Raw genomic sequence first — 14510 nt, 5'->3', positions numbered from 1 at the left:
CTTCCGATCCTGTTTGTGATACTTGAAAATCACACCTTTTGGGAAAATTGTGAATCGCGAATGCGTGGATCGTGTGGATATAAAAAATTTATTTGATTGAGACTTCGATCCTGAAGGCTCTTAAGCTGGTTACGTGTCGAGGCGTCATGGTCGTCTGAAAATCGTTGCGGAATTATTATTCGTTGCTCTTTGTCTAATTATGGTGACATAATGATTAAAATTATTAAAGTCGTATGACTAAAATATATAAATACATATATAATCACGTTTCTATCTCGATAAAAGATAAAAGCATCGTTGATATTTTATAGATAAAAGAATTAATTTTATTATCCCATTTAAAAATATTGAGTTTGATAGCTCTTGCACCACTACATTTAGAAAACAATTACATTCATAGTCTAATATCCCTTTTGTAGCAAATAATTTCTTCAATGACACTTACTTCTTTTAAATTAATAAATTAATAGAAATTTCTTTAATCTCTGATAAAATATTCCACAGTTTCCAACTAAGCAGAATACTCTCTATATAATTATACAGAGTGCTTTAATAATTATTTCTAGAACGCAAACTCGAAGCACGAAGTGTTAAACCATCGATACTAATCGACCAAGTCAACTCAGTTTCTACGAGGTACAGGCTTGATATTCTATACAAGAAAAAATTAATTTCATTATCCTATTAAAAAAGAATTGAGTTTGACAGCTCTTGCGCCACTACATTTACAGAATAATTACAACATAATTTAATTCCTTTTATACTAAATAATTTCTGCTACGACATTTATTTCTTATAAATTAATAACACCCTTAATCTCTGATAAAATATTCCACAATTTCCAAACAAACAGGACACTCTGTATAATTATTATTCCCCAATGGCCTAATAATTATTTCTAAAAGGCAAATTCGAAGCACGAAGTGTTAATCCATCGATACCAATTAACCCTGCCAACTCAATTTCCACGGAATACAGACTTGAAATTCTTTCTCTCGGCTTAACATCTCGACAGAGGAGCGAAGGAATGGCGCGATGGCGGTATTGACTTAGCAAGATCCGCGGAAGACGGATAATCATCGCGAGGAACTTTCGTTGGAAGTTCTTTTAATCATCCGCGCGATTCATTCGCAGCCCGCTAATTCCATATTCTTTATGTACTTTGTTCTTCTGGCCTCCGCTTCCGTCTTCCTCCGCGACTCCACTTCCGGCCACGCACGGATCGAATCCGGATTAACCGCGTTAATCAGCGATCTTCCCAGACCTCTTTCTCGCGTCTCTTTCAAGTTTCTTCCTGCAAAGACATTCGTTGCTTAAGGGATGATGGATCTTCGAAGGAGGATGAACCAAAATGGCGTCGTTTCGTTTGACAGGAGAGCAATAAAGCCAGGAATAGGTATCTGAAAAAAAATGAAGTTCAACGTTAGTATTTATGGTATTTAGAGTTTATGAAAATTTTATTTGAGAGGAAGAGAGTTTAGGCTTGAGCTCGTAAGCGTTTGAAGATCGCTTCGTTGCGTTTTAGTGACGACAAAGAAGGTTGTTTGATTGGGGTGTCGATAATTGGGGTGTGTGAATGGTGGTTAATGAAAAACGGGAAAGAATGTGTTTATTTTTGAGGAAACTATGTCAGAGGTATATTAAGATGTGGAAAAGTTGAAATATTATAGTAATAAAAATTTGTTAATTTATGTATTCCACAAATGCTTCGACCTTTGACCGAGAGAAAAATTTGTCTGTATTTGTAGAGATTAATTGCGAACTTTCTTACAATTAATGGTATTAGAATGGTATCTATTATTGATTTTATTACTGTAATATTGCAAAACAGAATTTTATAGTACGAGAAATTAGATTCGAATTTTGGATTAATTAATAATAAATAAAGACTACTGCGGTAATTAATTTTATCGCGCATAATAATTTATTTACGTAGTCACGAGAGAGTTGCCGAAATACCGAAATTACCGAAATATCTTTGGAGAAGATCGATGAAATTTGAAAATAACAGCAATTTAGAGTAATTTATTATAGGTGGAAAAATGAACATTTTCGTAAGGAGAAACATAAAGTGGAGGTAATATTTTTTACAGCGAAAGCTGGGACGAGGAAAAGAAATAAAAGTAAATTGTTTTCAACGTAGCGCACATCATCCACTTAGATCTTCCTGTTTTGTTATCTTTAGCTCGTTTAACGCTCACGTAGATCTACGTTTTCCACGGAAAAGTCACTGGAAAGCGTAACAGTAAATATGGGCATATCTGAAAAACGTGTGGCCAGGAATTTGCGTGAAATTTAGGGGAAATAATTATCGTACGTTTCGGATGCGTTATTATTATTAGCGTTAATATACAAATAACAATATATCAAAATAAATTACCTCAATTGCTGTGGCATAACTTTCTTTTTAATTAAACATTATTTAAATGGCCAATTTAAATCACTACGTTGTTTCGATAAAAATATCCCCGGTATATTAAAAAAGGAACGAGATTCCTTTCGGCAGTCGTTTTAATTGAAATGATAATTAAAGGTATATAAATGTTAAATTTTCGTCGAAATACATTCGATGTCTTTTTTCCTGCTAAATGGAAAAGTAATATTGAGTGAAAGCCAAGAAATCGTTCGACTGACACAGCAAACAAATTAATAAATTTAATATTCCTTCAATAAATGGGATATATTTTATTCGGGAATAATATCAACGGGATGATATACGAGGAACGACCTATTAAAATCAAGGGAACGCAGAACCATTAAGTCATTGTAAAATTGGTTCGAGTATCCGCCGTTAAACAATTATTCAAGGTGATATCTTTGATCATTTTAATAATATCCTGACATTAACAAACCAAACTCTATCTCTAAAAGAGAACAAAATCTCCTCAAACGAAATCTATAATCTAAATACATCACGGTAGTAATAAAGAATTAAAAACAGAAGAAATGGAACAAAGAGTGAAGAAGAAGCTTTTATAAAGCAATAATGATAACTCAAATAGCAATTCTAATTTACCAAAATATCACAGTTTCCCTAGAATCCTCAATACTCCATTTCACCTGCAATCGCGCTACCATGTTCTCACCCCAAAAATACACACACAAACGCTTCCCTAAACCACCCCAAATTACACCAAATCCCTCACCTGTCGACACCCAATCATTATCCCTCGTCCACGCCCATCGTCAACTCCAATACCCTAATTATACTTTCGACCTCATCCTGACCATCAACCCTCGTGACCCTAGCCACCCTTCTCCAGGAAGCCATCCACTTTAGTCACAAGCAACCTTCTTAACTGCCAGTTGTAACATGGCATCCAGCTCTCATTCACGATCTTTTCTCTTCGCCTTCCAGCCACTCATCCAGAAGCGTTTGAGGATTCACGACACGTGCGGCGTGCACAATCTTCACGGCATGCCCGGTGTTCTAGCCGGCATCTTTGGCGCGCTGATGGCCGGCATCGCCACTGAAAGCTCTTACGATTATTCCCTTTACGAGGTACGTAAGTTTTCCCCTCGTAACGGAGGATTAATTGGCGACTGGTTCTCGGATAATTGAGTTCGCGAGGGACGCTAAGTACGCGACTAGCCGATGAATAGCGGCAAACTTCTGTGCATTCTACGGGGACAAAAAGCTTGGGAGATCGCTTAATCTATCGGTCGTGAAACGAACATCCTGGTAGGTAGTCGCAAGAAACTGGCGACTGTTATTATTGTTTGGCAGAAGACGAAACTTTGAACTTCAGCGATGGCAACCTAGGTGGTTGCAGAGATCTCTGCTCTGCGTTCTCTGTGTCAGTTGAACTTGAGTGGCGTGCTTGGATGAATCTCGAATTGGACACGTTCTCATGCTGCAATTTGTATCCTCTTTTTCTCTGAAGTCCTGTGAATCACTGTGAACTGCCGAGGAGTTGGAGATCCTGAAAACGTAGAATTTGCATGATTATTCTTTAAAATATTTGACTGATGTATTAAATCCTCGAAGTTTCTTGAATTATACTGGTCTAATAGCCTGTTACCTCCTATTTGCTTAGAATCATGAGTTGCTTTCTGTTAGATCTTCCCTGCACGAGCACCAAGCACTGAGGCAATGTTGGCAGAGATGAGGGATAATTATGGCATATCTCCTGGCTTGAATAGAACAGCGGGACAGCAGGCTGCTTATCAATTGTTAGTGCTTGTGATCACTCTAGGAATCGCCATCGTTTCAGGTTTAATAACAGGTAATCATTGTCTACTGGTGTCCACATTTTGGGATAAATTACGAAAAATTATGTTCAATTTGGAAGTAGTCTCACATTCGTGCTAGTAGAATTCAACGTGAAGATTGTTAATTCCAATTAAATTTGTATGATAAATTATTTTGTGGAAAATAGACATATGTTCCTTTCCTTTTTATATCCATTTTATATTTGAAGGGAGACATATTATGTTGAAATTTAAATTTTTATGCAGTTTGTTTCCGATTCGTAACGAGACTGCACTGAGACGAATAAATTCTTGCGTAGGTTTAATGATGCGTATGTCGATCTGCGGTTCAATTCCCGAGGAGCAAAAGTTCGACGATGAAGCCCATTGGGAACTGGAAGAGGAATCCTTGGAAGAATCAAAAACCAAAGAAGGCAACTGCAGCAACGATCAATTATCCATGGGTCACATTTAGGATCTGTTCTTATCAACAGCAGCAAACACTTGTAAAAAAAAGAAAAGAAAATTATAATTCTAAATCCAGGAAAACTTATTAAAATTTATTAAACAACTGTTAAATATTTTATTCGACGTACGTTTATTAATGCAGCAATATCCTTGCATAAGAAACAGCTGGTTATTGGTCTCGTGTATTCAACAGGTAGCAGAAAGGAGAACTGACAGAAAAATCAATATTACAGAAAACAGCATATAAAATAAAATAATTACGGAACAATTTTAGGGAAAAAAGCAAGGAGTTTAGCGAACTACAGCATTCCACTTTTCTCTTTTTCTTTCTTTCTTTTTTTTTTTTTTTTTTTTTTTTTTTTTTTTTTTTTGTTAATCGCATTATTTATATTTTTTAGAAAACTGTATAAATGTATGTAGTAAATCATTTACAACATATGCGAGCGTTTCTAGGAATTCCACAGCAGTATTTACCGGATCGTCTAGCGTATTAAAAGAATTATTGTAACAGCAATATCGATTGATCAAAAATGATCAGGTATAATACATCTTTAAAGATGATAATATATTATTCTTGCTAATTCTTTTTATATATAATTATAATAATAATGATAATAACAGTGATAATTCATTCCCTGAATTTGTCGATAACAATCCATTAAAATCTTAATTATGTATTTTTGCTTTCATGTAATAAGTTCAATGTTGTCTTTCGTTATTCAAAGCAGCGATTACTTCATTAGAGCGTGTACCACGGCTTTCGCGTTTAATGATTTTAGGTCTGTGTATGTTTGTCCTGTTCCAACAAAAACGATAGGTTGTCCGGTAATATATGTCATGGAAATCGCTGCGCCTACCTGAAAAAATACAAACAATAAACAGCGTAAAAATTTTTTAGGTCTATCTGTATTAATTATAAGTCTTATATTCCATCAATACGTTCTACGTACCTTGTCATCGATTGTATCAAATTTAGTTAACACAATGCCATCAATGATATGAGGATTGCTAGATTGACTATGATCGGCTAGTGCTTGATTGAATTTTACCAATTGATCGACAGCCTCGTTTCCAACAAGAGCTTCACCAACAAAAAGTACTAAATCTGGCTCGTTTACTTTGATCAATTTAGCCAAGGCTCTCATTAACGGTTCGTTATCTTGCATTCTGCCTGCAGTATCCACTAGAACCACATCGATTTTCGAATCCTTGGCAAAACGGATCGCTTCCATGGCAATACCAGCAGCATCTTTTCCATAACCTTTTTCGTATAATTGAACCATAGATTGATTGCCATGTTTCTCCGGTGGGTGAAGCGCATTCAAATGACGCATATGCGTTCTCAGTTGTTCTACTGCACCAGCTCTAAAATGACATTTTTAAAAATACAACAATATGTCTATATTAAAATAAAAAGTTAACGAGAAAGTAATACTATAATAAATAAAGAATGTACCTAAATGTATCACATGCTGCAATAAGAACACGGAAATTATTCTCTATGAGCCAGAAACAAATTTTCGCCAGATTTGTTGATTTTCCCACCCCATTTACGCCACAAAATGTCATAACATAAGGTCTACTATTTTTCTTTGCTTCCATTGCGTCTCGTAGAATATCCACGCGTCTTTTTGGAGACAATATTTGCACCAACGCATCGATCAATGTATTCTTCACTGTAGTGGTTATACTATCGAATGTACCGAGTACTTTTCCTTCGAGTTTCACACCAACAGACTCGCATAATTTTTGAGCAATATCAGCTGCCACGTTTTTCGAAATCAAATGATCCTTTAATTTATCTAGAACTGAAACCATATCTTCGTGTTTCAAACATTTGTTGCCAACCAAACTCTTGAACATTGAAAACATGCTATTGGTTTTCTTTTGTACTTGTGGTTTAGAATTCTCCATTTCTTCATCAGACTCATCATCCTCAGAATCGTGTTCAACTACTATATCACGAATTCCACCTTTCATCTGCCCTACTAACTGCAAAAATAATAAAAAATATTTAGAAATATAAATTATTAAATGCACCAATTGTTAATTAAAAATGAGTTACTGTTTTATCAGCTGGCACATAGTCACCACTTTCTTCTGGTTTATCTTTGGTGCGTTCTAAAGCAGCAAGATCTTTGATGGTCCCACTTAATTCCCACACACGAGGTTTCTTGCCAGCTTTCTCTGATTTTTTACTTTTCCTGTAAAATTATTTCTGTAAAGTGATTATATGTAGCTCATCCTTAGAAGCAACGTGAAATTGACTTGTGAGTTTAAAAACTCACTGCTTATCAACTTTCTTCTTTTGATTCAATTTTTGAACCAATTTCATGCGATTTGCCATTAAAACTTTTTCATTTATTTCCCCATTATGATTTACTTGATTGTTTGGAAAATCCAGTTTTGAAACCTCTTGAATCTTCACTGTGGAGGTAAGTAAAAATTAGAACACATGCAATTACATTATAATAAAAGATGGATAAACTGTTTTCAAAAATTTAGTTCTTTTTAATATTTAATAATTTACTATTGGACGTTTAACTTATGTTACAACATGAAGGGTTAATTCTCATAGCATGCACTGTGTGTGAGTGTAAGATCCAAGACCACTTACTTTGATCATCTTTATTAGTATTAACACCCTTTTTTCTTTTACCTAGAAGCGAAGATCCCAATTTGCTTAGTACCCACTTTTGGAAAGACACTTTTACTACCTAAATGAGAATTGCCTATGATTCTATATTAAATCCTACACCAATACTCCCAACATGTCATAAGATACTCAACAAAAGCACACGGTAAGTTAAGCTTCACAAATGATGTAATTAATGACATTTTAAGCTTATTAAGGGCAAAGTGCATCAAATAAATAAAAGTGCTATTTAAAGAAATCTCAAAGTTACATTCACTACATACCCTGTTTTTTATTATCTTTATCATCTTTCCGTTCAATCATACTAGCAATAGTCTTTTTTGATTTTTGACTTTTATCGAAGGTACGCATTTGTTTAGGTATTTTAGCTTGAGTCTGTGCCCATTGTTCAGCCACAGCAAGAACATGCTCATAATCACTTTGAAATTCATAATTATAAAACCACTTAGAGTTTTTCAATTCATTTTTGAATCTATCTCTAAATTCTAAATGAATGTCATTTAAAAATTTATCTACATATGACAATTGCAGTATTTTTTGATATGCAACAACAAACACTAATTCAAACTCATTATCAAGTTTGTACTGTAAACGTAAGGAATCGTATTCAAAAGTATGACTTCCCGAACGTTCCTGTAAAAGATCAGTAAAAATGTCATTACAAGAAATATTAATCGTGTGTCAATCGATTATTTATATGTGTAAAGTATACTTCTTACGTATCTAATTGCGCTTCAACATTAAAATCATATAATTACAAAATATTATTTAATAGCATTCCATATGGACATATTTAAATTCAAAAAAATAAGAGGCCTTGACAGGAACACTTACTTGCAATATGACACTTCGAATTAGCGCGTTAACGCTAGGAGCAAACATTTGCGTGGTATTTTGGAAACACCATAACACAATACCACCTTTACTAAATATAGTAAATAAATCAAGCATGATTGTACGATTTCTTAGTAATAAAAAAATGTTTGATTAAATGATGCGATCTAACCTACTCGCGACCGTTCTATTTGATTTTTGTACACGTCAGACACTGCAAGATACCTTAGAATAAAAACTATAAGATACGATAAAACGTAAACATAGAGAAGTTTTAAGGCAACTGCACATTGCAGCGATATGTTTACGTGAATACCGCAAAAAGGCGCCACATGTTCAAGCTACAGATTTAAAAATGTATATTTATTCTAAACTATTCAGTGTAATATTTTACATTCTAAATTAATAAATGTATTATTTTGAGAATAATAATTGATATTATTAAATATAAACAAATTATGAATTATGTACGTGTGTATGTCATATATTATACTTTATAATTATCACATATAAAATGTCAGTCTAATCTTATTCATTATTAAACTTGTTCCATATTACTTTACTTCTTAATAATAAAATAATTTAAAAGTTATATAGCTATAAAATTAAAGTCATCTATACGTATATAATTTCTTTAACAATTCCAGTGTAAGTAAAAAAAGTTATTGTTGAATGATAAAAGCTTTTATTTCCCAAGTTTAAAAAAAGACTGAAAATCACAGAATTAAATTGGATTTTATATTTGAATATTTTCATTATTGATAACTTTATCACAAATAATATATACTTATATCCATAATAATTTATATCTACAATTAAAAACGAATTTATTTCGAAATATATTTAAAATATTGACAATATTTTGTATCCATTGAGCAGTTAACATTATATACATTTGCAAGTAAAAAACATTTTTAAATTCTGGAACACAATTCTTGTACAACTTTGATAATAATTATAAAATATTAAACAATTCCCTACAATTAATTTTTTTGTTTTTTCTTTTTTTGTTTTTTGTTTCTTTTACGTGTCCATACAATTATCCTTTGAGACGAATAATAGATATATTTTTATAGTACTATAATTCTCAACAGGCAGTGTATGATTATCACATATACTTAAGCTCTTATTCTATCTTATACATTATTATTATTATGCATGAAGTAAATATAAAAATGTATAATGAAAACAATTTCATTAATGTTATATACAATAATTACAGCATGCTTTACATAAATTAACAAGACTTTACACTAGCCTAGTTAGACTTTCTATAAGACTGTTTAAAACCATACATCATCCGGAGAATTTGAAAGTTTGTAGACGTCTCGCATGTTCACTTCTGTACACTACTGTAGTTGAATAAAAATATATTATGATAGTGAGAAAAACCTGCAATATAATAATAATTATATAAGGCATCAAATATTTAATATTTTTATAAAAATATATAAGAAAAAAAGACGCTTATAATAACAACATCCTAAATGCTTTAAATAAAACAACATCCATGATTTTCGGAAATTTAATGTAATTAAAAAGAATTAAATGAGAAGGAAAATAAAAATTGTTTGTATACAAGAGTACAAAAGAATTTCTTTTACATTTTTGATAATGCACAATACAGTCTATAGGAAATTAAAATGATGCTCACATTGGACCTTATTTGCATCTTTAAAACTGAAATTTAAATATCTTCTTTCCAAAAAAAAAAGTAATTTATAAATACACATATAAACATATGTTACGTCACGTCTAATACGAACTAATGCTTTGGCGTTACATTCTTTATCAAAATAAATTGTCAAAAATTATTGTTAATATAATAATAGAAGAATTCATAAAATTCTAAGAGTATTTTTTTCTGCAAAGATATCGTAACATGAACAAATTTGTAGAAAACATTGTAAAACTGTAACAATTAATTGCAGTCTTTCATACTTAAAAAAAAAAAAAAAAAGAACAGTCTTTATATGTCACCGATAATACTGTAAGAAAAACATTCTTCCTAATATTATGTAATGTAACCTTTTACACAAGTTTTTAATCGTGAACCGATAACATTACCTTTACATATATCATATTATATTTCTAAATACAAAAACTTCTTTTTCATTTTTATAAAAATACAAAAAAAAATTATTCTTGTAGTTTTTCCTTAAGTAATCATGTAAATTTATACATTAAGACTTACACGCGGATAATATTAAAATTTTAGCTGTAATCTTTTCTAGGTAACCTAGAAGTAAATTTAAATCATATATACTTTGTGCGTGTTAAGGCGCTTCCTCCTTTTGTAGGATCCATCATACGATCCCAATTTGTGTGACCAACTACAAATCCTACAGCGCGCATTTTTTCTTGTTCTTTACGTTCTTCTAAATCTGCCCACCTTACCTATTAAATATACAAATTTACATGATAAATTTATCTACGTTTTTCAATGACGAACAAAAAATAAGAATATACTTACACGTTTTTTACCGGAAGTATCTTCCATATTATAATAGTCGGGAACCTGAAGGAAATCTTTCATAGTCTGTACTTTTCCTTCATTTTTCTTTTTTGCAAGACCGTCCAGACGATCTATATCGAATTGACATAATTAATGAAATTAGAACTAAATTAATTTTTCATAATATGTATTAATATCGTATGAACTACATAACTCACCTAACTTATCTTCGGCTTCCATACGTTCCCATTTGCTCACTCCCTACAAATGAATAATATAAATGTATTATGAATCCTTCTGATATTTACAAAAGAAATACATAAACGAAAGTAGCAAATTACAATAGAATCTTGAGTATCATCTTGACTATCTTGACTATCTTCATTTTGTTGAGAGGACTTTTCTTGAGTTTCTTCAGTATCTTCCATATGAACCTAAAATTAAGTAAATAATATCAACACTACTTAAAACAAAAAAGAAAAATGTTTACATGTATAGTTTATTGACAACACATACTTCTTCAATTGCTTGTTCCTGCAACATTGAATTAACATCCAATTTTTGATGATAGCTTGGAGTTGGCTCAAAATAATCTATAATTCTATTTATTTCATCTTCTGTGCGATTGTGAATATTTCTTTTTAAACAGATTTGTAAATCCATTTCCATTTCGCACACATATACCTATAAATATTTACATAAAAAAAAATATTCAAGAAAATAATTTTTTATTTGTAAATTGAAACTCAAAACTCATGTTGCAACAAAAACTTACTTTGAAACCTTTTGTTTTAGCAAAACTCCACATTTCTTCGTAATCGGATATTTTTTCATTAATACAATCCAATATTATAAAATTAAAGAAACCGTCGGTAATATTTTTTTTAAAAGCTTTAACAAGAGATGTGATATAACTTTGTTCCATTGCTTCCTCGTATTCATAGACCATTTCCTGCAAAATTTGTTAAATAGTAAATAGTGCAAATTTATTTGTTTAAAATTTTATTTTTTTCCAAAAATAATAATTCATGTCGTACCTTAATAGCAACTTTCTTCCCATTATCATCCACAGATTCTATCTCTTTCTCTACTAAGAAATAATCGTCAAGGCTTAATATTCTTGGTGCAGAACCTCCTTGTTCAACTTCTTTGTCCTATAAAAGATATAATTTCGAAATAATTTTCGAGATAATTACTTAAAAATTGGGTAAATTATATTTCAATAAATGCGACTGTACCTTAATAAGTTTTGCTACAAAGGATTTTCCACTCCCTGGTGGACCCCTTAAAATAATAGCTATTTTTGGTGGTCTGTTCTGACGACCTGGCGGACATAGTAAATCGTCCACCATTGTACAATTTGGAGTTTTTGCCAATTCCAAAGTTTTTTGTGTAGGTTCCAATACATTATGCTGAGTATCTGTAACACTATAATAAACAACACAGACTTATTAAAGGATCCTTTTAATCTACTTGTAAGTTTTAAAGAGACAATAAACAAAAGATAATACCAGTTTTATACAACGTAACAGAAAATAAAGAACAATAAAAATAAAAGTGATAAGGACTGATATATTTTAATTTCAATACGTTATATTTAATGTTTTTTGCACAAGGTATTAAGACATTAAAGAATTTCAAAAATGTATTAAACGCGGTAAATGAGAGAAACATTTTTTGAAAGCTATTTGAAAAAATAGCCATCACCTGAAAATAGCAAATGTTTTTCCATATTACCTTGTCCAGGTAAACAAATTAAAACACAAGAAATATATTCGTTCATAATATAAACACATTAAAATAAAACATGTTTGTATTATGATGCTATGTGATTCATGTGTTTAATTCCAAATATTTTTATAGGATATATTATAAAATAGTAAAAGCATAATAATTTTCAAAAACAGTTTTCATTTGCATCGCGCATATGAGTAAGTTTTTCGTGGTTTTAAATACATAATATTAGACAATATAGTGACATTAATAATACAGTCACATAAATATATGTACATGTATAATATCTTAAATAAAGAAAACCAATGGTTTTCGAAATATTTTTTGTCAATAACATTGACACAATTGATAAAAACATATATGACATTCTTTAACTGCACTTTAGCAGTTTAAATATAAGAAAATGAGAGAGAGAGAGAGAGAGAGAGAGAGAGAGAGAGAGAGAGAGAGAGAGAGTATGAATTTGCATAAATAAGTCTTCATACTTTATGCAAAATGCAATGCTTATCAGAAATATTATATTTATAAATGGATACCAATGTCGAAATATAAATTTAAGAACACAAAAGTCGTAAAAGCATTTATTTTACAATATTTCAAAGGCTAAAATATTTAGAACACATTTAATAATCAATAAGACATACCTGGTATCTGATGGCTTTGTATCTATGACGTTCTTGTTTGAATTCTCCTGCCAGTTTATATTTCCTTTCGATCTAAAGAAAGTTACATGTTTTCAAACAAAACTGATTTACATTAATGGCCAACAACATCAATAATAACTTACAATACTTTATTTAGAAATATAAATACACGGATAAATTTATAAATAATATATTCATTGTACTATACCTGTCTTCATCTTTCTCGCTCTCTTTGTTCGTTTCCTTTTGCGTTGGTTCACATCTTTCCCGCGTTCTTTCTATATTTGAGAACAATGACAATAAACATGAAATTGTCCATATAATTTAATAACTAAATATACACAAACACATATATTTATTCTTTCGACATACTTTTACAAATCTTATCGACTTCCATATATAACGAATAAATTGTAATATTCATAATAATATTTGAAACACAAAACTGTATATTCTCGTAACTTAATGTCAAATTACCTTTAGTGGAATTCTTATCGTATCGATTTTCTTGATCCTTGTCAGAAGTATGCTCAAATATCCTCTCGTCGCGTTCTTTCCCTTTATGATCCTCTTTTTCTCTGCGTTCCCTCTCGGGTTTTCTATCATCCACAAATTCTTCGCTATTTCTTCTTTGGTTGTAGTCTCCTAATCGCTTGGATTCTGGTTTTGTCACATAATATTCGTACCTTCTTATCCTCTCTGTGTATTCCTTCAAATTCTGTTCGGTCTCCTCCCAGTTTCTAAAATCTTTCTTTGGATATACTTCATGCTCTGGCACCTGTGGTTTTAGATTACCATGTCCATAGTCGAAGCACTGCACAGGTGTTAAATGATCTTGAATCGATGTACGAGAAGTATGAGCATAGTCAATTACTTTGGCGGGTATGTGTTCGATAAACTTCTTGTCACCACCAGCGCCACCATGATTATAGTTGAATTGCTTTTCTATACAAAACTCTTTTACGGTTGGACACCTGATTTGAGATGGTCGGCAATCCACGGATCGTTTCATGTACATGGAGTTATCGAATTTCGTATAATCAGAGCTCGATGACGATTCTCCATATCCAACTTTATGATCTCCTATCGACGTATCGCTCATACATCTTTCTGATCTTTTATCAGGAATGTTACATTTATTTCCGCCCATAGGAGATCCTCCTTCGATGTTATTTGCTGTGTTCTGATTGAACGTTTCGTTTTGATTTTGATTGAACGAGGATTTTTCAGGATAACCGAAATCTCGTCTTTGATCGGTATCTCCAAAACTGTTTTTAGAATACGCCTGCCTCCAATTTGGGTTCTGCATGTCATTAGAATCGAATAGTCCCTGTTGCATACTCTCCTCGATTGTTCTTTGCTTGTTATTATCAAATGCTCCTCCATCGCCGGCTGTTTCTGGAGACTCCTGAATTTCGCAACCAGAATTATTATCAACCAGTCCTTTTGATCTGAATTCACCAATTCCTCTAATATCGAGTTGTCTGCTATCGAAAGACCTGTCAGTTTGACCACGAGATGGGAAAGA

At 31.8% G+C, this 14510-nt stretch overlaps 3 protein-coding genes across 4 annotated transcripts in view; 1 reads left to right on the top strand and 2 right to left on the bottom strand.

The window, feature by feature from the left end:
- Positions 1-4731, top strand: part of Rh50 (Rhesus blood group-associated glycoprotein Rh50) — a 46183-nt gene extending 41452 nt beyond the window's left edge. For both annotated transcript variants that reach the window (XM_017903760.1, XM_017903759.1), the window contains exons 10-12: positions 3359-3502; positions 4061-4226; positions 4512-4731. In XM_017903760.1, coding sequence (XP_017759249.1) covers positions 3359-3502; positions 4061-4226; positions 4512-4666 — 465 coding nt within the window. In that variant the 3' untranslated portion in view covers positions 4667-4731. The remainder of the gene's footprint in view (positions 1-3358; positions 3503-4060; positions 4227-4511) is intronic.
- A 373-nt stretch (positions 4732-5104) lies between these two features.
- Positions 5105-8344, bottom strand: SrpRalpha (signal recognition particle receptor alpha). The gene is made up of 7 exons (XM_017903738.1): positions 8150-8344; positions 7579-7948; positions 6948-7086; positions 6725-6863; positions 6116-6651; positions 5610-6024; positions 5105-5516 (listed from the first exon to the last, which is right to left on the bottom strand). Exons 1-7 carry the CDS (start codon positions 8264-8266, stop codon positions 5391-5393), a joined length of 1842 nt encoding a protein of 613 aa, XP_017759227.1. The 5' UTR covers positions 8267-8344; the 3' UTR covers positions 5105-5390.
- A 1129-nt stretch (positions 8345-9473) lies between these two features.
- The window catches only part of LOC108550119 (uncharacterized), a 12082-nt gene continuing 7045 nt past the window's right edge, over positions 9474-14510 (bottom strand). Inside the window, exons 6-17 of the mRNA XM_017903768.1 lie at positions 13460-14510; positions 13191-13260; positions 12983-13054; positions 11843-12032; positions 11642-11758; positions 11380-11556; positions 11121-11288; positions 10946-11038; positions 10823-10865; positions 10623-10735; positions 10416-10546; positions 9474-9541 (exon numbers count right to left, since the gene is read on the bottom strand). The exon at positions 13460-14510 is cut by the window's right edge and continues 3 nt beyond it. Of these exons, the coding sequence (XP_017759257.1) occupies positions 9523-9541; positions 10416-10546; positions 10623-10735; positions 10823-10865; positions 10946-11038; positions 11121-11288; positions 11380-11556; positions 11642-11758; positions 11843-12032; positions 12983-13054; positions 13191-13260; positions 13460-14510 (2244 nt within the window). The 3' untranslated portion in view covers positions 9474-9522. The remainder of the gene's footprint in view (positions 9542-10415; positions 10547-10622; positions 10736-10822; positions 10866-10945; positions 11039-11120; positions 11289-11379; positions 11557-11641; positions 11759-11842; positions 12033-12982; positions 13055-13190; positions 13261-13459) is intronic.

This window comes from Eufriesea mexicana, unplaced genomic scaffold (assembly GCF_001483705.2).
Source record: "Eufriesea mexicana isolate 0111107269 unplaced genomic scaffold, ASM148370v2 scaffold2545, whole genome shotgun sequence".
Lineage (NCBI taxonomy): Eukaryota > Metazoa > Arthropoda > Insecta > Hymenoptera > Apidae > Eufriesea > Eufriesea mexicana.
This window is presented reverse-complemented; position numbering and strand designations above follow the sequence as displayed.